At 32.8% G+C, this 26,487-nt stretch overlaps 1 protein-coding gene across 1 annotated transcript in view; it reads right to left on the reverse strand.

Moving 5' to 3' along the window:
• Positions 1-5,434: 5,434 nt before the first annotated feature.
• LOC126831145 (hybrid signal transduction histidine kinase A) overlaps positions 5,435-26,487 on the reverse strand; it is a 49,995-nt gene continuing 28,942 nt past the window's right edge. Inside the window, exons 2-3 of the mRNA XM_050561821.2 lie at positions 13,015-13,243; positions 5,435-10,816 (exon numbers count right to left, since the gene is read on the reverse strand). Of these exons, the coding sequence (XP_050417778.1) occupies positions 10,626-10,816; positions 13,015-13,243 (420 nt within the window). The 3' untranslated portion in view covers positions 5,435-10,625. The remainder of the gene's footprint in view (positions 10,817-13,014; positions 13,244-26,487) is intronic.

Here is a 26,487-nt window from a genome sequence, read left to right on the forward strand (position 1 = left end):
AAAAAAAAACGAAAAGAAGCAAACATCTTATTGAAATACCCGGTATTTAAAAAAACAAAACAAAAAAAACCCCTCCTCACACTCACAGCCTACGGTACTCTTTTAATTACCTACCGTATAATAAAAAGCTAATTCCGAATAGTTTTATTTTGATATAATTTTATAGATAGACCTAGATCTAAATAATAAAACACACTGAACTGAATCATGAATGATGGAATGCCTCTTCAACCTCTTGTTTTAACTGGACTAGGTAAAGTACTAAGTAGGTAATAAACTAGGTTAGTACTAGTAGTAGTACAGAGGTTCAATTAAAATTTAATTAATTATTAATATGGCCATATATGATAATATTATATTATTCTATCGTACATGCAAATACAAGCAAATATCATTGAATACACTTGAGTGAACCATTGAATAACCCAAGCGGTATTCAATGTAAAGTCATTGAGTTCTATCTATTAGGCTACACCCAACCCAATTCAAAAACTAATGAAATGAAATTTGGTTATGAAATATTGCCGCAACAGCAGCAGCCTTCTGTATTCTGTCAAGGGTTAACTTTAACATACTGTATATGAACACAAATTTCTGTACCATCCGAACAACTAGACATTGTTATTGTTCCTTGGAACTTTTTCGGCCATCACCAGGATCTAGCCCCAGATCTCCTGGTTAGTGAGCCAACACCCTATTTACTGAGCCACCATGGCTCCCCAACTTGGAAAGGATGGATCTGCCACTGTTAGATAATACATGTAGACACCTATGATTATGAAAGCCTCCCATGAAAGAACTTAAGGCCCGTGGCACGATTTTACCAATTAAAACTGTAGGCCTACATAACCATATACTTCAACTTATATCACACTAACTATTATAAAATGTTTTGCTATTTGAGGTTTCTTGTGAAAAATATGTTATTTTAGTCAAAGACAGGTTGCCAGGCAACGAAACATACGCCCACAGAAGCTACATTATTCCAGCGGTCGACAAGGGTTGCCATATACAGTATTTATTCTTTTGTAGGTAATGGGCAGCATTTACAAGCCAATTTCATACAGATCAGATTATAATTTTCATTGTTTGAGGGTACACAAATTAAAACAAGGGCTTTAACTTTGGAAGTAATTTAAATGATGCATATAAATTTCATACAGATCAGATGATAACTTTAGTTGTTTGAGCGTTCATAAGGTTCAACAAAGTGAAACAAGGGCCATATAACTCTAGATAAAATTAACAGAAATTGCTGAAATTCAATAGGATTCTTCATTTCACTAATTTAAATGATGTATATAAATTTCATACATATAGGATGATAACTTTTGTCATTAGAACATTCACAAGGTTCAATGAAGTGAAACAAGGGCTATAACTCCAGAAGAAATTAACAGAAATTATTGAAATTAAATAGGCTTCTTCATCTCACTAATGTAAATAACATATCAATTTCAAAACAATCAGATGATAAATTTTAGTAGTCTGTAGAGTGTTCACAAGAAATTGTGGACGACGGACGGACCGAAGGAAGGACAAGGGCAGCGGCAATATAAATGAAATGGAGTTTAACGTCCTACTGTTCTGCTCGGAACTGGGCTAATGAAAACGGGCATACACCATACAGTGTGGTATGAGGGATATTTTGACCGGACAGCGGCACTATGGGCTACTCTTATATCGAATTCCAACTGTCAAGGGATCTTTTATATGCTGTCCTTGTCAGGCCCTCCATCCTGCATCACTGACAAGGAAAATGAATTAATGATGTTTTATTCAACACTGGAATAGGCACTGCTTTTGTTAGATTGTGCCGATTTGGAACTGCCATGACAGCCCATAAATTTAGACAAAATATGGTAGTAAATGTGATACAAGTTGAAAAAGTGGTGGATTTAGGTGTTTTTTTGGTAAATCTCGCAAGTGCGTATTACTAGAGGACCCTCATGGAAATATCCCAGTGACTTGGTAGGACAGTTTCAGCGATTCAACCGAAAAGTTTTGTGATTTTGCTATAAAAATTGTTTACAATTCTATCTTGGACTATCCTATCAATGAAGCATCCTTTTGGCGTATGGGGTGCGAGAGAATGCTTTTACTTAGAGAGTGGCATTGCCATCAAATTCAACTGCAAGAGATCTTTCTAATGCTCCACCAATATGTACACAGGACCTCAATCCAACACCAATAAAAGACAAAAGTTTATGTATTTCTATAGTTTTTATTAGACGTTTTTAGACTGGAAAAAGAAGAATACAGTCTGTTAACTAAGTCATATAAATAAAGACCAAAAGAAGAAAATATTTTCGGAAAAAATCAAGGAAATTTTTATACCCCGAGAAAACATGGCCAACATGACAGAATGAATGAATTACAGGGTATATACATATATATATATATATATATATATTACAAAAAAATGGCATTATTTACAACAGGTAGACATACCACTAATATGCCATTTTTGTTTTCGTTCAAGCAATATGCCGCCAACATCTATGATGAAGTCAACATTTAATAAATTCAATGTGTTATATTTCTGTTCGGTCATGTTATATAACTAAATAAATTGACAAAAAATCAACACAGTTTCCCTTCAAACTACATGTAGTTGAACTTAGTTGTCTCCATGCTTCTACCACAGTTTTTTTTAATAAAAAAAAATAGGCAGTTATGTGTAAAAAAAAAGACAAGTTTTTCATTATTTTAATTAAATAATTTAAAAACTCATATATAGGTCTTTTCTAGATATTAATGGTGTCTTTCTTTATCATGTAGGTAGAAACAGCTTTTCTTATACATGAGGGCATTAATCTATAAGCTATTTCAGAATCAATTTTTTTTTAACAGCTACAAGGTTAACCTTATTTCCTGCATGTGTATTACAGTGGTGACAGATTCTGGTATTTAGCCTAATGATAGTTATATTTCAAGCAATTTTAATTCACAATTGAAACTGTGTTGTTTTTCGTAAATAGACTACTCATTTACTCAGATTTTAAACAATATTACCACTTGTTAAAGGAATCCCTATTTTACCCTGTATCTAAGGCAAAACCTTATATGTTTAGGGTACAAAACTACTGTAAAATAAATATGTTCCTTTGTCAAATATACAAAACTTTTTAACATATACAGCAAACATTTACATATGTTGCTCTATTTTATTACAGACACGAACATCTGCAATACGACTGATCATAGGGTGTTATCTGCAAATAAAATCCACTGCAAAAAGGAAGAAGCTACAAGTAAACCCTACTGAGAACAGAGTGTTCAACTGCAGATTAAGTAGAACTGTGCTTAGATAGCTAAGATGTTCATCTCCGCAAGATGTTGTTATCTTTGATCTATAATTTAAATTAAATTCTCCTTTGACCGTTCATCAAATTATCTAGAGTATTTTAAATGTTACATGATTATATACTGGTATTTATATATTTCTAGACCTTCTAATATAGTATACAGCACATAATCTGGTAAATCATATACTAACTAATTATACACAAGAGATCTACAATATGGAGAGGAATCCTCCCAAACAATATGGAGGACAAGCCCAAACACAAATTTTTTATTGTAATCAGAACTAATTTATTTGACCTTATTTTTTTGGCACTTCCAGGTACAAACACAACAATCCAGATCGTTCACATATATCTCAAACGTCAATGTAAAGATTGCTGTATTTAAGCACATCAAAGTATAAAAAGATCTTCAAGTAGAATAGACTGACTTTTGTTCAGTTCTGTGAAAATTTGAAATCCAGAAATCACCTCATTCATGAGTTTCAGCTGTTTCTAGTAGGAAAAGGTGACATATAGAATTTGCATTGACGTTCAAGAAGACAAAATTAATAATTTCATAATACAATGTAGAGGAATGAAAGATTATTTTGAACACTTGATGTCACTTTCCTTTGGGATGTAGTAGAAAAAAGATAGGTTGCCAGGCAACAAAACATACGCCCACAGCAGCTAAATTGTCCGAGTAGTCGACAAGGGTTGTCGCATATTCATTCTTTTGTAGGTAATTAGGGGAATTTAATAGACAATTTCATACAGATGACATTATAATTTTCGTTGTTTGAGGGTTCACAAGGTTCTAAAAAATAAAACAAGGGCCATAACTCTGGAAGCAATCTACAGAACTTGTTGAAATTCGACAGGCTTTTTCGTTCTAATTCCTTCGATCATTCACAAGGTTCAACAAAGTAAAACAAGGGCCATAACTTGAGAAGTAATTGACGGAAATTGCTGACATTCAATAGGCTTCTTCATTTCACTAATTTAAATGATGCATATGAATTTCATACAGATTAAGTGATAACTTTTGTTGTTCAAGCGTTCACAAGATTCAACAAAGCTAAACAAGGGCCATAACTCTAGATGTAATCAACGGAAATTTGCTGAAACTCAATAGGCTTGTTCGTTTTTCTAATTTAAATGATATATATAAATTTCATACAGATCAGAAAATAACTATTGTCGTTAGAGCATTCACAAGGTACAAAAAAGTGAAACAAGAGCCATAACTCACGGCGTAATTAACGGAAATTGCTGAGATTCAATAGGCTTCTTCGATGCACTAATTTAAATGATGCATATCAATTTCACAACAGATCGAATGATAACTGTTGTCATTAGAGTGTTCACAAGATTCAATAAAGTGAAACAAGGGCCATAACTCTATGGCTGAAATTCAATAGGCTTCTTTGTTTTACTAATTTAAATGAAGCATATAAATTTCATACAGATCGGATAATAGCTTTTGTCGCTAGAGCATTCACAAGGTACAATAAAGAGAAACAAGGGCCATAACTCCTGGCGTAAATTGCTGAAATTCAATAGGCTTCTTCTTTTCACTAATTTAAATGATGCATATCAATTTCAAACAGATCGGATGTGAAACAAGGGCCATAACTCTTGTTAGAATCTGCATTGACTATTAATTCCATCTATTCACTAACACAAGAGTTTAAATTCCCAACACAGGTTTAACCCTTAACCAATGAGAGCTGGCCGTGGCTAGCCACAATTGACTAAATGACCATTATGGTTGTCATATTCCTGACTGAAGCAATGGTTATGAGCATTATCATTTTCTTACAGAGTAAGATCAACTGTTTTCATTGCTCTACCAAGTTTACTTGCTGACCAATCAATTCCACCATTTGACAATCAAATGTTTCACTGACTTTTCTTTTCTTATGTTTTTGATTAGTTAGCAACCGACTTTGGTGACCTATGAAATGAAATGGGCTGTAACGTCCTACTTTCTTGCACCGATCAGCCCAATGAAGACAGGGGGTAGACCTATGAAAAAAAATTAACCATGAAAAAAAACTAAAAGTCACAAGTTACAAACAGACTTTGGGATTTACAAAGCACATGTACAGACAGACATGGTTACATTAAATAACAGATAAATATGTTATATTCTAATCTTTAATATATCATATACAGAATATATATACGTGTGAGAATTTACATACGAATATACATTTAACATACAGACTAATAAATATGACCGCTTGTACATTTATATTTTAAACAGAAAAAAAGTTACATTTTAGATACAGACTTTAGAAACATGATGGCTACTTTCTAATTAGAAGTTTATAGTTCATATACGTTAGCAGACAAAATACACTATTCTTTTTAACCGTTATTTAAAATATGAAATTTGTGTGGATAATACATAACACTGACTAATATTTATATAAATATTACATTTTCAACATGTCACAATAATCAACCTGCCTACAAGAACAATAAAATTCAGAGTTCAACAATATTGGATTTCAAACAAACATAGATAAATATAATACACACATTATTATATATATATTATTTTATCATATATTGAACAATTGTGTTAAAAGACAGATACATTATGTAAGATTTAGATAAAGAACTGACCATTCTTGCTATAATATTAATAGCTCAAAATTAGATAATGTAAAATGAAAATATTGAAAATTTCATTCAAATTACTTCATTCTGAGCCAAGTTATCACTGTTTGTAGTTTTGACAAGATGTGTGCATAGTGGTAACGAGGGCACTGGTATATTCGAGCCTTAGCCTTGCTTTCCCATTTTTAAATTAAATTTATCAATGGCAAACAGTTCCAATATAGTTAAAATCTTGAGTATCCGATGCCATTGACAGTTGATTATGGTCTTGTTTAGTTAATAAATGTCTAATTAATAGTTTATATAACATTTCAGGCCTAAATAAAGACCTGCAATAGTGAGATTTAGCTCTTGCATAATAATGTATGTTTAATTGAATATTAATAGATCTAATATATATGTTGAATAAATCTTAAGACAGATTAATCTGTGTAGAATAAATGTTTACGTAGGACAGATGAGTTAAATATATTAGATTATATTTTAAATGGTATTTTCTTTCTATACACATCACATATTGATAGACAAATATCATTAACAAAAATATAAACAAGAGTTACTTCCCTTTGTATTTGCCAAATAAAGTTTCGATCTCTACAATGTACATAAAAAATTCAATAACCATAAAAAATATCTCCATACATAAATTGACAACTTTACTGGCATATATTGACAGAGATATAACCAATACATGTATTGCATATAGATTTTGTTTTACTTTCAATAGATTAGATGGTTTATATTTAATTTATTTTAAGTAAACCCTAAAGTAGTAAAGAATAATATAAACATTTCATCTAACCATTCCACCCATGCAGAGCACATGTATTTAGTGATTTGCTATAAATTTGACACCGATTATCCAGTTCTTAAGTCTTAATGGAAAATAACCAACTTTCTGGACCCTTCCATCTGCATAGGTCAGAAAAATTCAAATTTATCAAGGAATATCAATTGAGATTATAGATGTACATGTACTATTAATATGTTCTAAAGAGACTAACTATCAGTGCCTTAATACTAAAAGACATTCATGAATAATATGTACTTTTACTCAATTTCACTTCATCATCTGGTCAAATAAGAACCCAAGACGGCATCTTGAAAATTAGTGGTTGTTACATGTATATCAATGTCTTTAAATTACAATGGAATTTATTCCTGCATAAAATCAATCTGTATATATCAAGTATAAATTAAACACCTAAAGGAAATAACTCTTTTAATATCAGATAGCCTATCAGTTACCCAATAAAGTGTTCTATTTGATTATTGATCACAATTTGATATACTAACAATGATATCTATTCCAATAATATATTATGTATGATAAATAAAGCAGAAAAAGTTAAATACAGATGGAAATGATGGCTTAACCTACATGTAGTTCTTAATAGTGATAAATAGCATAATATTAGGCTGAAATGTCAGACCACAATAGTTTGTTACAGTTTATCTATCCAAAGTGGTTTCCAAAACAATAGACCTACATGTACATGTAGAATCATCATTACTTGTAAATTTTTCACCAATATCAGTAGGTGGTCTTTTTTCAGAAACATCTTCAAAAATATTAATGACAATATTTTTGTATATAAGATAAGCTGAATAAAGACTAAATAACCTCTATTCTTATTGGTGTTGAATACTTAATTTTATACATGTTATAATAGGCTATGATCTAATATATTTTAAAATATGATAACTGATTTTTTTTAATGATGTAACCTTGATTTGGGTTAATAAAATAATTACCTCACATAGCAGACTATTTGTCCTCTTTTTGCTATCTACTGTACGTAGTACACACTACATTCTTCTTGGGGTCAGACTTAAAAAAGAAGCACAAGTCTTTTTGTGGTTCGTGAAAGAATAATTTTCAATTTGACTCCACAGCATCATTGGCAGTGTTCAAAATAGTTTTACAGCCAATTTTGGCAGTTTTAACTTGTTTAAAATACCTTACTCTACAGACCTTGTCATAAAAAATGTGAGGAGAGCAAATCACTCTCCAAAGATTTTATTTTAAGTTTATATATACTGTCCATTGTGTTTTTATATTGTACATATTCAAGTGAGTGATCCCCTTTCTCGAAAAGGTCTACTTTAAATAGATCAGTTTTTGGATTTTCAATAATTATTTTAAATATGTTCAAAATTAAAAACATTATTTTGCTGCTTCGTAAAATTGTTAATGAGATAATTTGGTTTCCATGAAATCATACTCATAAAAGAGTGGTCACAATGATTATACCATGTATGAATTATATTTGAGGATACAATTCCATGGAAAGATGTTGTTTTGATGAAAACAAATGGCAGATGAACACACAATGATGAATATTATTAACATTGATTACATGTATATATCTACAAATAGAATGATGAGCATAAAAAATATCACTATATATTTAACGATTTATGGAAAGACAAAGTAAAAATTTGATCAAATGAAGTGTTATTTCAAATCAGTATTATTGGATTAACGTTACTAAGCTTGAATTATCAAGTCTACTTTTTATTTTTAATTCTTAGAATGACTAGACTGCTTTGATTTTGATCCAAAAATTTTGTTGTGGATTTCATTTGTATATTGAATTGTTTATATAGTGACTTGTTTTGTGGGATTTAAAAATGTCTTTGTTGAAAATTTTACATCTATAGATAAAGTTTGTGTTGAGTGAGATGATTTAGTTGACACATTAAGACAATATTGGGCAGGCGACCCTACAACTTGTCACTAATCAGATCAACCCAATCCAATACTTACACTATTTTATTTTGGCCAAAATTAAAGAGGTTTAATTTAAATACTATGAAAGTGTTCAATGGAATCTTGGTGCATAAAATTATTCAAAGTATTATAATATGGAAATGAGGACTAAAATAACACATGTATATAATCAAATTTAAGCTTTGTTTTTTTTTTAAAACTACAAACAGAATCCTAGACATCTTTTGTTTGTTGAAAAAAAAAGATGAACACAAAAGTATGGAATGTAATGCTAAACAAATAAAAATTGTTTAAAGAAATTGTATATGAGAGAAATTGTGTGAACAAAAATCACATGAATGATGAAGCAAAAGGCTTGTGTAAAATTTGTGGAAAGTTGGAATACATCGATATAGTTGGTCAGAATTGGTCTGCGATGTGTTAAACACAAATTGCGTAGTTTCTAAAAATAATCCTTACCTCTGTCACCATGAAACAACAAAATATTACCATTTACAATTTTCTTCAATTGAATGTTTTGTTTTGTTTGAATTGATGACAGAAATTAAAAACATTGTTCATACCCACAAAAGACAAATCGATCAACTCTATGTAGGATATTTCTATAAAAATATAAATATTATGTTCCATTTAAACAGAAGCTAATTTTAAAGCTGACATAACAGTTTGTATTTCAAGATCAGACATTTTGACAAATCTATGAAAATTACAACTTACTTGGCATATCTTTGATTATTTGACAGTACTTGATTTCAGTGTAAACAACTATTTGTTTTTTTAACCTTGATGTTAGTTTATATTGCAGAACAGAAACATGTATCAAAATTAATGTGACTGGCAATACAAGGCATTTAGGTAACACATTAATTTTTCGATGATTTTTCTAATTTTGTGTTTTACCGTGAAGACCTGAACTTCAAGACTGTCACTAATTACAACAATATTATTACACATTTATATGACAGATACACATTTAAATATAAAAGACTATCCATAAGCTCTTGGCTTACAAGTTAAATGGGGAAGATCACGGTATCAACACTTAATTTTGTTCTTATAGCAATGACACATCAGCATCTATCTTCCCTTTCATCAAAAGAAAAAAAAAAAAAAATAATAGTTTATTCCGATATAAATACATGTAGAATTATACTGAATTTAAATCATTCACAGATATTTCCAAAGCAACAACAGCATTTCTCATTTCAGGTTAAATTGCCTACTTCCAACATACGTACATCCTACTTCATGATGTATAGATCTGTTTTATAAACAATTTTACCAAATTCGCCCACTGGATCAACTGTTTGGATCGATTGCGCTTGATTTTTATTATCATTTATACACACAACACTATTCTTTTAATGTCTGAATTATTTCATCACTACATTTCCACACATGTAACATACATGTTCCATTGTTACAAAAGTAATCTGCCTTCTTTATAATCTGTTATTTTTCCACCAATTGACTAAGTATAATTTAAATTGAATTGTGGGTAATATTCTGAGCTTATGAGTTATCACACCACATCTAATAATTTATATTGAATTGTGTGTAATATTCTGAGCTAGTGAGTTGCCACACCACATGTGGTGAAAACATATCTATCCACAAAATGTGTGATAATTTGAATTGTGAGTAATATTCCGAGTCTACAACTAGCTACACCACATGTGGTGAGTACTATCCACAAAATGTGTGATAATTTGAGTTGAGAGTAATATTTTTCGAGTTTACAACTTGCCACACCACATGTGATGGTATACCACATGTATATTGAATTGTGGGTAGTAGTTTGAGCTTATGTGTATACACCTATCCACTGCACATGATCTTTTAAACAGAACAGGAATTGTGGGTAATATTCTGAGCGTACAAAATAGGAATGAATGTGGAAAAGGGTCCTGCACCAATTTTGTCATTCTGTTGAATGCCAAGTAAGAACAACTTCTAACATGATCTTTGACATGTTAAAACAGTAGATCAGAACTTGTACTCTCGGACCAAGTGTTTGTATCATCTTCTCCGGCAGGTAAAACTATATCACCTGTATCTATGTTTTCTGGTTCCGGTTGCGTTCGTATTACAATCGGGTCAGGTTCTCGTTGACTGTTCCAGTCAAACTCTTCTTGATATTTCGATTGATAAGATGAAAGACCAGCTGAAATAACCAATAAAAACATGTACAACATAACTAGTAATGATCTCATACTAAAACATATTAAAACTGCTAGTATTGAATTTGACATAGCTATAGTACAGTCACATAAAACTATAGGCATTTTAACATAAAAGCAGTTGGGTTATTTTGAAATGCACTGTTAACCTCCCTATATTCAGGGCCAGATTATGGCACAGGCCAACTAGGTCATGGCCTATATATAGGGCCAAGCATAAACATTCTCTGTGTTTTAATAAGCTCTCACTTGGTTCAATAAATGCAAACTAATGCAATACATGCAATGTATATGTATGCCACTGATATTCGTGTTTCAGTACCTTCGGTATGAGATCTTTGGGATATAAAGATATGTTTTAAGTTTCATTAAAATCAGACATAGACAGGAAGATGAAGTGAAACCATTGCTCTGCTTCTTGTCTTTGCAGCTTCTTGCCTTCGCCATCTGCTTAGTGAATAACGTGAAATTAAGAAGCGTCCCAGCTTAGGTAACGCGAAGGCAAGAAGGAACAAAAGAGTACTTAACTGCGTTTATAGTGACAAACCTATTTCTACTGTAAGGTCCAGGGCTCACACTGGCTTTCAATTTTTTTCCGCCAAAATGGATAATTTTTATATAAAAAAAGGTTCATATTTTTTTCCGCTAACTGGAATATTTTAAATGCCAAAAATATGTGATAAAAAAGACAACGTCTAACAATGTAATGTCTCAGCTAGAATTATTATAAAACTAAACAATTACCGATAATATACGATAACTTTAGAATGTAGAGTTTACATAATAGATTAGCAAAGTTTGGATTTAATAAGATTAGATTTTATTTTTGGTGAATTTTGTCTTTTTGAACACCAGGGTACAAACGGTCGTTCAGGATACGCATCGGTTACCATGACCTGGAAACACGCTAACGGACACCCGTTCTCGACCACCAAGCTATAATTTATAAACTGACGGTTTCAGTTAAATTATTCCCCCATTCCTACGTTAAAAACATATTACAATTATAAATAAATACCTGAAAGATCCTTAAGTTCGCACCTGTCAAGGGCCATAAATCAGGAAGTTACGTTCCGATATGCGCAAATATCGAAAGGAACCAAGATCTTTTGGTTATAAACATGCATTTCAAGTTTCATTAAAATCAAATCAAAATTGTAACCTCTAGGAGGTCCAATTTTCACGAAATTCAAACTCAACCGGTGGTATACTAAAATGTTTTTTTTAAATCAGATAAAAATTGTGACCTCTACTTCTAGAGGGACCACAAGTTAAAAGTGTGATTTTCCGTACAACCAGGGGTCATAATTCAGGAAGTTACGATCCGATATGTGCGAATATTGAAAGGAACCAAGATCTTTGGGATATAAATATGCATTCCAAGTTTCGTCAAAATCGGATAAAAATTGTGACCTCTAGAGGGTCCACAAACCTTGATATACCATATTTTACACACTATTTGTGTACAAGGGGCGGCCATTTTGTCTGGCAGATTTGGTCCGTTTTTCACGAAATTCGAACTTAGCCACCATCAGGGTGTAACGGTGATATACTAAAACGTTTTTTAAATCGGATAAAAATTATGACCTCTATAGGGTCCACAAGCCAAAAAATGCTATTTTTCGTACAATCAGGGGCCATAATTCAGGAAGTTACGGTCCGATATGCGCAATTATCAATCAACTAATCATCAATAGCGCAATCCAAGACAACTGATTAGTATTACTCATTGACACAATCCAGATTATCAGCCAGTTGATTAATTTAAAGTATCCTGGATAAATACGATTAGAATTTGAAGATTTTTTCCCGTCAGTACTCAAAATGAATCGGCAGTACCGCAAAACATTATTGCCACTTAGTTACATACCTTTATCGCAAATTGCGACTTTGGCGACCGACAGTGTGAGCCCTAGTAAGGTCTAACAATATCGACAAGACGTTTGTGTTCAATTAACCTGACTTGACCTTTCTAGCCAATGAAAAGAAGCACATATTTTGCCTTTGGCAAAGATAATTTTAACCAATCATAGTGGTTACACAAAGATTTCAAAGAGAACAAACAATTAGTAAGCAGACAATTAGATCTTTATGTGCAGCATAGGCAAACTAATTGAAATCGGGAACAAAATAAGATCATTATTTAATTAGATGGGGAATTCAAATAAGTTTTTTATTTTACCAGAATGAGATAGAGCTGTATTCGATTTCAAAACATCATCATTTAAAGATTGTCGGGGTGTATCAAGTAGATTGTCATCATCTGTTGATTCAGAAAAATCGTTAGTAAAAGTTTCCAGTAGTATTATATTCTCTTCATCAGGATGTTTCAGTAAATATTCCTCTAACATGTACAGTTCTGATGGATATTCATGAAGTGTTATGGCTTGATCATTAAACTTGATTCTACCCTAAAATACAAACAAAATAATCTACATTATTATTGTATCTAAACAGATTTAAAATGTAATATTAATAATACAACTCATCTTAAAGATAAGTAACGAAAAATACATTCTGAAAAATGGACCCTCCCTCAATGAAGTTAGGAGACAGTAATTTATAGCTTGAGGTATCTCACTGTGAGTACAAAATCTTGAGAGGGATTTTAAGCAAATATTTGATAGATTAATTAGTTTGATTATGTTTCTAGTCCTAATATATCATCAAATCACACAGTTTGTCACAGGAAAGTATCTTTAAATTGGTGATAAGTCAATATATCCTGTTGTCCACATGACTGTCTGCGATCATCAGTCACAGTCCTTTTGACCTCATCTACGCAGTTACCATACACAGCTCATTCCCACCCAGATAGAGAGAGAAGGGATGGAAGGAGAGGGAGACAGAGGCATTTTTTTTTTACTAATGTATGAATAATCTTTATTTCCATTCTTCACTATTAGTGTATTAGTGTTATAATTAAATGGAAACCAGTGAACCTCAAGAAAGGCCACAAGGTTAAGCAGATTCACTGTACTCCCTGTCACGAACAAGCATGGGGTGAATACATTTCAACAATTGCCTCCATACGAGACCTCATGATCAGAAGTGCACGCTTTTTACCACTCTCGAACACCACCCACACTCTAACTTAATTTGTTGGGATGAGGTTCTGTTGCATTTAACTAACAATTTCTGGTATACATGTACTTTGGCATTTGTACCATCTTAACAAAATGGGTTATCTGAAGACAAGACGTGTACAATATAAATATGATATTCCAATTTAGATCTCTGCTTATAATAATGAACTACTGTAACTCTGACAAGCTGTGTTGTTTAAAACATTTAGTGACCTGATTTAACAATAACTCATCATACACAGCTGCCAGATTTGTTAACTTCCAGTACAAATGATCAGATCTTAGAACAATCGGTAAACAATGGTCAGTGGTTTGCAGACAGTCAACATATTGTTTATTTAAGAAAAAATCTATCTTTTATCTTGGTGTGTCTAGTGGACAATCTAAAAGATGTATTTACACACCAGTCACCATCTTAAATGTATATATATAATCATCGATTGGAAAACATGTTCATTATTGTTACCATAAACATAATTTATGATAGAGTTACTTGAATGTCTACAAATTTAACATAGTTGGTATTTAAATGCAGTAAGCTATACACAAAGAATGGATGTGAGCTAATTACAGGCCTTCACGTTTGAGGCACACTGTAGCTCTTGTGCTCCATCGCTCACCTAAATCCCTATCTAGGTGTGTGTTTTATTGCTCTCCTCAGTCCTCCATAATCGCTCTCCCAACTGCTTATTTTATTTCCCCCAAAATTGTCAGAAACATCCAATCATACATTGCTTGACTTCGGCGGGGGTTATTCATGTTTACTTCCCATAAATTAGCCCCATATACCAATGTCAATCTTGATCACACAATATTTTAATTTGTTAATACTGTTATCATTTTCCTCTGAAAGAATCGGTCACGTACGTGGTCGACATAACGTTATTTTAATCATTTTCCAACTCAAAGAAACATTCACTGGGTAAAAACATACCAATCCGAAAGTGCTCCCTTATTAGCTATTAATAAACACCAGTTAAAGATACATTATGGGAGATTTTTATAAGGAGTTAGCCATTCTTGCTATAACAGTTAAAAAATAGATGATGAAAGAAGAAAATATTGAAAATTTCAGTCAAATTACTTTATTCTGAACATAGTTATCACCAGTGTAATTTTTGACTAGAAATGGGATTGAATTCCATCTTCACTGATTCTGAGTATGGCCGATCGTTTGATTGACAGGCGTTAACTCCACCTACATAATCTCTGCTGTTTTTAAAATATAAAAGAAACATAATAATAATAATGGCAATACAGTGTTTTATTGCAAATGATTGCATGTGTCATCTCCTGTCCGTAATTCCAGGAGAGCAATTTTTAATTTTTTCCAATCCCAGGGGAGCTTTTTTCAGCTTTTTAGATGTGAAGGCCTATAACTACTGAATTTAAACAGATTTTTTAATATTTGATTATTCTATGTCAAACTAATATTAATTCCATGGAATCAACTAATATTCTTCAAAAGGGTGGAGGACAAAATATGTATGTCTAAGTTGTAAAAAGATAGGTTGCCAGGCAACGAAACACACACCCATGGCAGCTAAATCATCTGGTGAGTCAACAAGTGTTGTCACATATTTTTTCTTTTGTCAGAAATGAAAACATTTACAACACATTTAGCTTCTAGTTCTGCCTATTCTAACATTTCGCATACAAAACATTTAATATCAATTGCCATAATCATTGGAAATCATTGAAAATTGATAGGCTTCTTCGTCTCATGATCTTAAAAACTGTATAAATATAAAGTCATTCGGATTATCGGATATTAACTTTAGCCTCTAAACTTTACACAAGATTTTTCAAGGTGATCAAGGGCCATAACTCTGGCAGTAATTATCGGAAATCGTTGAAAATCAACAGGATTCTTTGTCTCATGATCTTAAACACTGTGTATAAATCTAGAGCGCCCACAAACAATTGTGGACGCCAGACCGCTGGACGGGGGCAACAACAATATACGACCACATTTCAATGTGGGCGTATAAAATTGAGGCATTATCAGAAGCATTTTTAGACATATGTAAATAATTTAAATAATTCAAAATTTTGCTGGAACTGCAGCGACAATTTCCTTCCTGACTGTATTGTAATTTATAAAGATCTAGTTAAATTAGATAAATAGCTCAATCTTCTGTATAATCTAAGGGAGACAATTAAACCTTTCAAGAATTTCAAGTGACCCTTAAACCCAGATCTAATGTTTACTTTACATTTCGATTTTCCCGAAATTCCAATTCAATCTTCATTATGGTGGAATGGTGCTATATCTAAATGGTTTTTAAAATTGTGAAAAAAAATTGTGAAAAAAAATTGTGACCTATAGAGAATTCAAAAGCTAAAAATGCAATTTTTCGACCAATCAGGGGCCATAATCCACAAAGTTAAGCTCTGATATGTGTGATTATCAAAAGGAACCAAGATCTTTATAATAAAAACATATATTTAAAGTTTAATCCAAATTGGATAAAAACTGTGGAATCTAGAGGGTCCACAACCTTGATATACCACCATATTTTTACACTATTTGCGTACAATTTTTGTCCGATTTTCACGAAATTCGAACTCAACCATCATTAGTGTATAACTGTGATATAATATTCACACGTTTTTTTTTTTTAAATCGGATAAAAAATTTGACCTCTAAAGGGACCACAAGCTCAAAACGCAATTTTTCGTAAAATCAAGGGCCATAATTCAGGAAGTTACGATCCGATGTGCGCGAATATCGACAGGAACCAAGATCTTTGGGTTATAAACATGCATTTCAAGTTTCATCAAAATTGAATCAAAATTGTGACCTCTAGGAGGTCCACAACCTTGATATACCAGATGTTCACATTATTTGCGTACAAGGGGTGGCCATTTTGTCCGACAGTTTTTGTCCGATTTTCACGAAATTCGAACTCAACCATTATTAGGGTGTAAAACATTTTTTAAATCGGATAAAAATTGTTACCTCTAGAGGGACCACAAGTTAAAAGCGTGATTTTTCGTACAATCAGGGGCCATAATTCAGGAAGTTACGATCTGATATGCACGAATATCAAAAGGAACCAAGATCTTTGGGATATAAACATGCATTCAAAGTTTCATCAAATTCGGATGAAAATTGTGACCTCTAGAGGGTCCACAACCTTGATATACCATACATGTATTTTACACTATTTGCGTACAAGGGGCGGCCATTTTGTCCGGCAGTTTTGGTTCAAATTTCTTGAAATTCGAACTCAACCATCATTAGGGTGCAACAGTGATATATAGTAAAATGTTTTTTTAAATCAGATAAAAATTGTGACCTCTAGAGGGACCACAAGCTAAAAACGCGAATTTTCATACAATCAGGGGCCATAGCCCATGAAGTTATGGTCCGATACATGTACATGCCAATATCGAAAGGAATCAAGATCTTTGGGAGATAGACCTATATTTCAAGTTTCGTCAAAATCGGATAAAAATTGTGTCCTGTAGAGTGTCCACAAACAAATTGTGGACGTCCGGACGGACAGGGGCGTCGACAATATACATGGATATGTGGGCGTATAAAAAAGAAATGAATGGGGTGCTTTTATTGTAACGCCTTTAAACTTTTTAAGGCTACCAATACAGTTATTTTCACTTCCTATAATAATCATGTGTGGAAAGCGAAGGAGCATCAACCATGGTGGTGCGGATTTGGAATGCATTTACATGTAATTATAAATGTCATTATTATTATCTGTATTACAAGAAACATATTCAATGTCAATATCGAGATTGAAATATCTCTGAAGGTCCTTCTCGACCCATGCTAAGATTCAAACTAACTGGACTATTCTGTCTACTTAAAAGTAAAATGACAGTCCTGAGAAAGATATCAATCAACTAACTCAAAGTTGCCATTCAATAACACAAAATAGTCTATAAGGCCTTTACATGGATATAAAAGATAGATGAAAGTAAACTTTGTATAAAAACCCAAACAAAACAGTTCAATAGGTGAAAACTAATGAATGGGAAAATTCATATTTCAATATCCTTTTATGTTGAATAAAATTATTGTTTATGTGAAAAGTTAAATAAATAATTAAAAGGTGTGGTATTTTTTATACCAATAAAAAAGATTATAAGATTTATTTAATATTTCTTTATATAACTAGTTCTTCCATTATATAACTACATATACTGGGTCTGACCTAGATTACTATTTATATAGCAGAACATATATTCAATAATATGAATAACTATGATTTCACTACTAATAAACCCAAACAATATAAATCAATTGAAAACCATCTTATAACAAGTAAAAATACCATATTGAGACCTTGCTTGAGATTTATTTTACCTTTTTAGTTATGTATTAAATTTCTATTGAAAACTTTCTAACTAAAAACACATTCATTAATCCATGAGAGGAATAGCGACTGGGGATTACAAGCGGTGAATATCCAAAGCCAAGGGTGAAGAAAATATGTAGAAATAGTCAAGATTTACCTTTTCTTAAAGTTCTAGATCAAAGTGTAACAGAAACCGATAAACATTTATAACCCAAATTTATGGATCTTGTGGTACATACATCTATATCTAGTGCCTCTTCTAACCATGTACAGTAGAAATGTTCTGTTCAGAAGCAAAAACAAATCCTAAACAAAACAGTTACACATGTACTTTTCTTCATTTTACGATCCCTATAATCTTTATAGTCAACAAATTCATATTTAATAATTTGCAAAATAATGAAAATTTATGGATTGGTAGTTTCACAAGATGAGGATGGAAATGTTCGTTGTACCTGACGAACTGTAAAATAAGTTGTACATGACATTTTAACAACATACAAAGTCCAAATGTATTAAAGTCTCTGATGTTGGTTTTGAAGAGCAAGCTATTTTACAAGTGTAAAAGTAGAAATATCAGTTCAAAAATGGTTCAATTCTGTTAAGTATTTACAAAGATATGATAAACAGAAATTCCATCAATCTATGCTGCCTCCTACATGTACATGTACATGTATGTAAATCAATGGTGAGCGTACACATTCATTTTTCTATCTTTATACATTTCTTCGAGGTTGAACTTTACATCATTTTGCAACCTGCATGTACAATGGACAGTAAGCTATTGCCAGTTTACAAGTCTTTTTATTATCGGATGATATCATGATATCTCGGATATCATAACACGTTGACCGTCATCTTTATGTTTCACAGCATCTAATTGATACAGGTAGGTCTGTTTTTAATTCGATTGAATCCAAGTCAGGAGATTACCTAGCGTTGATATTTTGATCTTTTTTCTCAATTAAAAGTAGAATAATCAATCTGAGTATATATTAGTGTGGATTAAACCATCATAAATTTGATATTGTCCAAAAAATGTAAATCATGCACAGTAACTTTCAGAACATTATAAACTGCAGAAAAAATGACAAACTGTGTCATAAGAGAATGGGAATAATTATGTCCGAGATTGGCTTCGAGATTAGCATTCACTGAGAAACGGGTGGCTTATTCCAAGTAAGCTCATATAGTCATACATCAGTTTAAAACAAACCATTTTAAAAACATAAATTATGCAAGAGCTAAATCTACGAAGGCCCATTAGCGCCAAACAAAAAAAATAATAATCCGTTTGAATGAGTTAGTATCTCGTTTAAAGATAGGTTGCCAGGCAGAGAAACATACGCCCACAGCATCTATATCGTCTGGGCAGTCAACAAGAGTTGTTGCATATTTTTACTTTTTTCGGTTATAAAACATACATTAAAATCTGATTAAGAGTAACAACACATTAAGTAATTATCAGAAAACCATTAGAATTTGTTTATAAAGTTCTGCCCCATGCTAATTGCTAACGTTTAGTATACAAAACTTTTAACATCATGGATTTAGCTGTTCAAGGATTCACTGAAAATCAATATACTTGTTTGTCTCAAGACCTTAAACTCTGTGTATCAATCTGAAGGCAATCGGATGATAACTTTAGCCTCTAGAGCGTCACAAGATTTTTCAAAGTGATCAAGGGCCATAACTTTTGCAGTAATTATCCGAAATCGTTGAAAATCAATATGATTCTTCATCTCATGGCCTCAAACACTGTGTATAAATTTAAAGTCAATCGGATATTAACTTTAGCATCTAGAGCGTCCACAAGATTTTTAAAAGTGATCAAGGGCCATAACTCTGGCAGTAATTATCGGAAATCGCTGACCTTAACACTGTGTATACAAGCCAACAGTGAGGCTGATGTTCCCCGCCGAAATAGGAAAATAATTAGAGGACACATATAAATTTATCACAAATTATCTTTTACAAAGTATTGAACAATCAAACAGTATATCTTTACTTATAGTCTAACAATCAAAGTAGGAGAGTTATTGTTTTCCAAAGTCTCGACCAATCAAATTGCGTATCGCTCTGCTTACCCTGAGCAGAAAATGCTCATTATCAAACTTAGTCAAGGTATTACTGTAATGAAACTATACACCAAGTTTCATCAATCTCACTTAATTAGAACTAAAGTTATCGTGTCCCAAAGCATCAACCAATCAAATTGCTTATCTCTGCTTACCCTAAGCGGAAAATGCTCATCTTCGAACTCCATCAAGGCATTGACCTAATCAACACATACACCGCCGGACGGATGGACGGGGGCGACAACAATATACAACCACATTTTAATGTGGCCGTATAAAAATTAACCCACCACAATAAAATTACTTAACCCTGTTCAAACATTTCCCAAAAAAATTCATTGTTAAACCAATTACCTTTTTTTTTGAGGGGTGGGGGGGGAGAGAGAAATGTTTCACTTATAATAAAAAGAATTTGTCTCTGCAAAATTTAATCTATTATTACTGAAATATCCAACATTAACTCTTTGTTTAAATATTTTACCTTTTTTGTAACTTGTGGTGTTTTTTCTAAAGACATCTAGTTATTACGTAGAGTATTGACTGGTTTTTAAAAGATGGTCGGGTGAACCAAGTGGGTGGCCAGAAGTTTTTACATTATGTTTGTGTTTATGTTTGTTTCTAAGATAATGTTTGCTTTTCGTGTAAACACAATGGGCTGTCAATGTCTCCAAGATTTACAAATGTTCATATCAGTCGGGTTGAGATATTTAAATATTTTGCGAGACTGCAAGCTGCCGAATCTAACCTAATCCAAAATTTCCTGGGTTTTAGTTTTTGTTCATGCTTGTTAATGTCACAAAGATTACTGACATTCCTTCATTGCATAACACTGGTCTAAAAATTTACTCTTGATATGATGTAATTATCTACTCAGACCGCCCTCTGCATACAAACGAAATGTTATGATGTTGACTTAAGACACCTTTTTTTATTATTGATTCCAGTCAATCTGTCCCTTTGTTTTCGCAGTAAACATAAAAATAATTGTAATTTTTTTTTCTACCTTTGTGTAGCTATATGATATGCCAGATGCAGAAATCAATAAGTTAGGTATTATAGTAACATATTTAATTGTCTATCTAAATAAGTTGATGTTGATTGATAACATAGCAATAATTCTCAATAACAACTGATGTTGCATATGTTGCACATGTATGTGTTTGAAATTAATTAACTTTTATTTGGGTCACATTTGCTTATATAAATTTTGAGGATGCAACCTTTGTAATTAATAGACCTGAATTCTTTCAAATGCTTATAATGTTTCTCACTACTGCATAGGCTAATTAGTTGTACTTGTTTTGTTTTTTTACTACATTTCACCGATATGGTTACTTGTATAGGTATTTTTCCTTCAATGTGCTTACATATTTCATGCGGCGAAACATTATGCATCAAGTGGAAGTATGAAATTAGTCCTTGTGGGTGTTTTTTCTGCTAAAAAAATCGCAGAGTTTTTCCCATATCCACTCCACGGAAAAAGAGACGTTCTGAGAGGAAAAAAATCAGAGAAAAAATAAAAAAGTCGGTCAATTATTGTGCGCAAAAATATAAAATTCCTGAGGATTATAGTGGGCGAAAATATAAAATTCTCGTCGGATTATGGTCCACAGTGATTCAAAACAGTCAAGAGTAATTTAGTCCATATTGTCACAGAAACAAAGATTTAATGGAATAAAATCTCATGTATAATAGTCGTTTTTAGTATGCCGGTAATTCAAAGAGATCAAGGGCCATAAATCCGGTAGTAATTATCGGAAATCGGTGAAAATCAATGACCTTAAACACTGTATATAAATTTAAAGTCAATCGGATATTAACTTACAGGTCTATTCATTTGATCCGATATGTACGTTTGTTGTGATTTCTGCGTATTATGTCTTGTCCGTATATTTGTCTTGTGTAATTGTTTGTGGTGCAGTCTCCCTGCACTTACTATATATATTGTATGTAGCTACATGTATCTTTAGTTCTATTACTATCATGCACCAAGGTTTATCTTAATAAATGCTGTTTGAGCTGTTGTAAGCCATCTTGACTGTAGAATCACTATCCCTTCAAATGATATATGTTGGCAGCCAAGCATATTCTTATACTCATACATTGAAATATGGTCATATATTGTCGTCACCCTGGTCTTTCGCTCCATCTGTCCGCCTGGTTCCAAAATTGCGTTTGGACGAACAACTGGTGAAGGATAACAAAATTTGATTGGCTAATAGGTCTACTTCTTCCTTGTGTTAACATCTATTATACAAAACAACAACTGGTATCAGATGATAATTCAAACTGGTTGAGTAATTGGAAATCAATAGGATTCTTCGGCTCCATCAGATAATAACTTTAGCCTCTAAAGCATCCACAAGCAATTCTGGATGTACTTTGAACAGACGGGTGAAGTGACAAAAATATACAACCATATTTCAATGTGGTAAAAAACAAAGTCATGGGTACATGTATCACAGGGAATTAATAGCGCTCATCACAAGGTTTTCGACAAAGGGGGTTTACTTTTTAAAATGAAGAGAATGCAATATGAAATGGCTGTAACATGACAAGAGGCAAAGAAAGCTAGGCGTTGGGTTTGTTTTGGCAAATTTACAGACAAAACATTAACAAAAAAGTGGGTGTGACTCTGCCCAGGGGGTCAGGGCAGGATTCAAATCTGTTAATAATTGCAACCTGTATATCATTTACAGACAAAATATCAACAAAAAGTGGGTGTGGCATCACCGAAAGGGCAGGGGCTGGGGGTGGGGTGGAGGAGGGGGTGGTGCACCAACATCAATAGTTGCCGTCCTTAGGTTATAAGGAATAAGTATACTAAGTTCCAAGATAATCCATTCAGAATTGTGGCCTTCGGGCGTTAAAGGCAAAAATTGGGTGTGGCTCTGCACCTGGGGGTCGAGGCATTCACCCAAATCAATAGTTGACGCCCTTAGGCTATAAGGAATACATATGCAAAATACCAAGTTGATCCATTCAGAATTGCGGCCTGTAAACAATATACAGTTATAAAGTTCTGCCCCATGCGAAGTTATCAAAATTCATTGAAAATCAATATACTTGTTTGTCTCAAGACCTTAAACTCTGTGTATCAATCTGAAGTCAATCGGATGTTAACTTTAGCCTCTAGAGTGTCCACAAGATTTTTTGAACTGATCAAGGGCCATAACATGTCCAGTAATTATCGGAAATCGCTGAAAATCAATAGGATTCTTCATCTCATGGCCTCAAACACTGTGTATAAATTTAAAGTCAATCGGATATTAACTTTGGCCTCTAGATCATCCACAAGATATTTTGAAGTGATCAAGGGCCAGAACTCTGGCAGTAATTATTGGAAATCGCTGAAAATCAATATGCTTCTTTGTCTCATGACCTTAAACAATGTGTATAAATTCAATGTCAATCAGATATTAACTTTAGCCTCTAGAGCGTCCACAAGATTTTTTGAAGTGATCAAGGGCCATAACTCTGGCAATAATTATCGGAAATCGCTGAAAATTATTAGGCTTCTTCGTCTTATGACATTAAACACTGTGCATAAATTTAAAGTCAATCGGATATTAACTTTCGCCTCTAGAGTGTCCAAAAACAATTGTGGACGCCGGATGGACGGATAGACCGACAACAATATACGACATTTCAATGTGGGCGTATAAAAACTATGAATGAAAGTACATCTAACAATGTACCGGACTCTACATGTACTTGTCTCAAATCTGGATTTTTTATGACTTGAGAGATAATCATTCTGTCGACTGTATATTTACAACCATGTGGAGAGGTGGTTAACTGTTCTTGAAATACTTGTATAGTTGATGGATGACTGTTCCTCTATTATACTACATGTATAAGCATGTCAAGTGACATAATCATGTTCCATGACGAGTGATTCACACCAAAAAAAATTTACTAGTCAAATAACGTAGAAATGTTGACTCTCATTAATATTCATTTAACCTAAACTGTTTAGTAAATACAGGGGTAAATATACTAGAGTAAATTAACAGAAAGAAGATTTTAAGTGAAAGCAATGAAATCATTCGATTTTTCTGAGACTAACAGGGTATTTTTTGGGGGGTTTGTTTCTCATTACAATACATACAATTTCAACCGATAAATACTGCAGTCTACCACCAAGATTTCTCAAAAGGGTACTGTAATATCAAAGATAGGTTGCCAGGCAACGAAACATACGCCCACAGCAGCTAACTCCTCCGGGCAGTCAACAAGAGTTGTCACATATTTTTACTTTTTTCGGTAATGAAACATTTATAATACATTAAAATCTGATTAGGAGTAACAACTCATTAAGTAATTATCAGAAAACCATTAGAATTTGTTTGGTTTTTATAAAGTTTTGCCCCATGCTAACGTTTAGTATAGGAAACTTTTAACATCATGGATTTAGCTGTTCAAGTCATAAAAATTCATTGAAAATCAATATACTTGTTTGTCTCAAGACCTTACACTCTGTGTATGAATCTGAAGTCAATCGAATGATAACTTTAGCTTCTAGAGGGTCACAAGGTTTTTAAAAGTGATCAAGGGCCATAACTTTGGCAGTAATTATTGGAAATTGTTGTAAATCAATATGATTCTTCGTCTCATAACCTCAAACACTCTGTATCAATTTAACCTTTAGCCTCTAGAGCATTTACAAGATTTTTTTAAGTGATCAAGGGCCATAACTCTGGCAGTAATTATCAAAAATCGCTGAAAATGAATAAACTTCTTCGTCTCATGATCTTAAACACTGTGTATAAATTTAAACTCAATCGGATATTAACTTTAGCCTTTAGAGCGTCCACAAGATTTTTCAAAGTGATCAAGGGCCATAACTCTGCCAGTAATTATTGGAAATCGCTGAAAATCAATAGGCTTCTTCGTCTAATGACCTTAAACACTATGTATAAATTTAAAGTCAATCAGATATTAACTTTAGCCTCTAGAGCATTTACAAGATTTTTTGAAGTGATCAAGGGCCATAACTCTGGCAGTAATTATCGAAAATCACTGAAAATGAATGAACTTCTTCGTCTCATGACCTTAAACACTGTGTATAAATTTAAACTCAATCGGATATTAACTTTAGCCTCTAGAGCGTCCACAAGATTTTTCAAAGTGATCAAGGGCCATAACTCTGGCAGTAATTATCGGAAATCGCTGAAAATCCATAGGCTTCTTCGTCTCATGACCTTAAACACTGTGTATAAATTTAAAGTCAATCGGATATTAACTTTGACCTCTAGAGCGTGCATAAGATTTTTTGAAGTGATCAAGGACCATAACTCTGGAGGTAATTATCGGAAATCGCTGAAAATCAATAGACTTCTTCGTCTCATGACATTAAACACTGTGTATAAATTTAGAGTCAATCGGATATTAACTCGGACCTCTAGAGCGTCCACAAGATTTTTTGCAGCGATCAAGGGCCATAACTCTGGCAGTAATTATCGAAAATCGCTGAAAATCAATAGGCTTCTTTGTCTCATGACCTTAAACACTTTGTATAAATTTAAAGTCAATCGGATATTAACTTTAGCCTCTAGAACGTCCACAAGCAATTGTGGACGCCGGTTGGAAGACGGACGGACGGGGGTGACGACAATATACGACCACATTTCAATGTGGGCGTATAAAAAATAAAAATTCTGGGGTAAATAAAGAAAATATATAACATTAACAATAATGCAAGGTTTTCATCTGTTAAATGTGGTAACACAGACGATAAACTTGAACACTAACCAATCAATCAATAAATCCTTCTGTCAGATTTTAAACTCTCTTAATAGGTCATAAGGTCATAGATTATCTATATACAGTAGAACAAGACAATATAATTACTTAGACAAGTTTTAATGTGTAGTCTCTATTATATCATAAGAAACAGACAAGTAGTATTAGCCCCATGCTCTGTCTACTACATGTACCTGTTGTTGAAGCTTAGATGGTAACTCTATTCACCAAATCCCTCACCTTGTCCAAACTGAGAGAGAGCGAGAGTTTAAAGTCCACTCAACACAAACTAGGTCATTTTGGGATTAACATATGGTTTAATTTTATTTCAATAATTAGAATGCATGAGGGGTCTTTAGAAAAAAGCCACAAGGTTGAACAGGTGTTCCCTACTCGTTGTCACGTACAAGCAGGGAATCAAAAC

This window comes from Patella vulgata, chromosome 1, assembly GCF_932274485.2.
Source record: "Patella vulgata chromosome 1, xgPatVulg1.2, whole genome shotgun sequence".
In the NCBI taxonomy this organism is placed as follows: Eukaryota; Metazoa; Mollusca; class Gastropoda; family Patellidae; genus Patella; species Patella vulgata.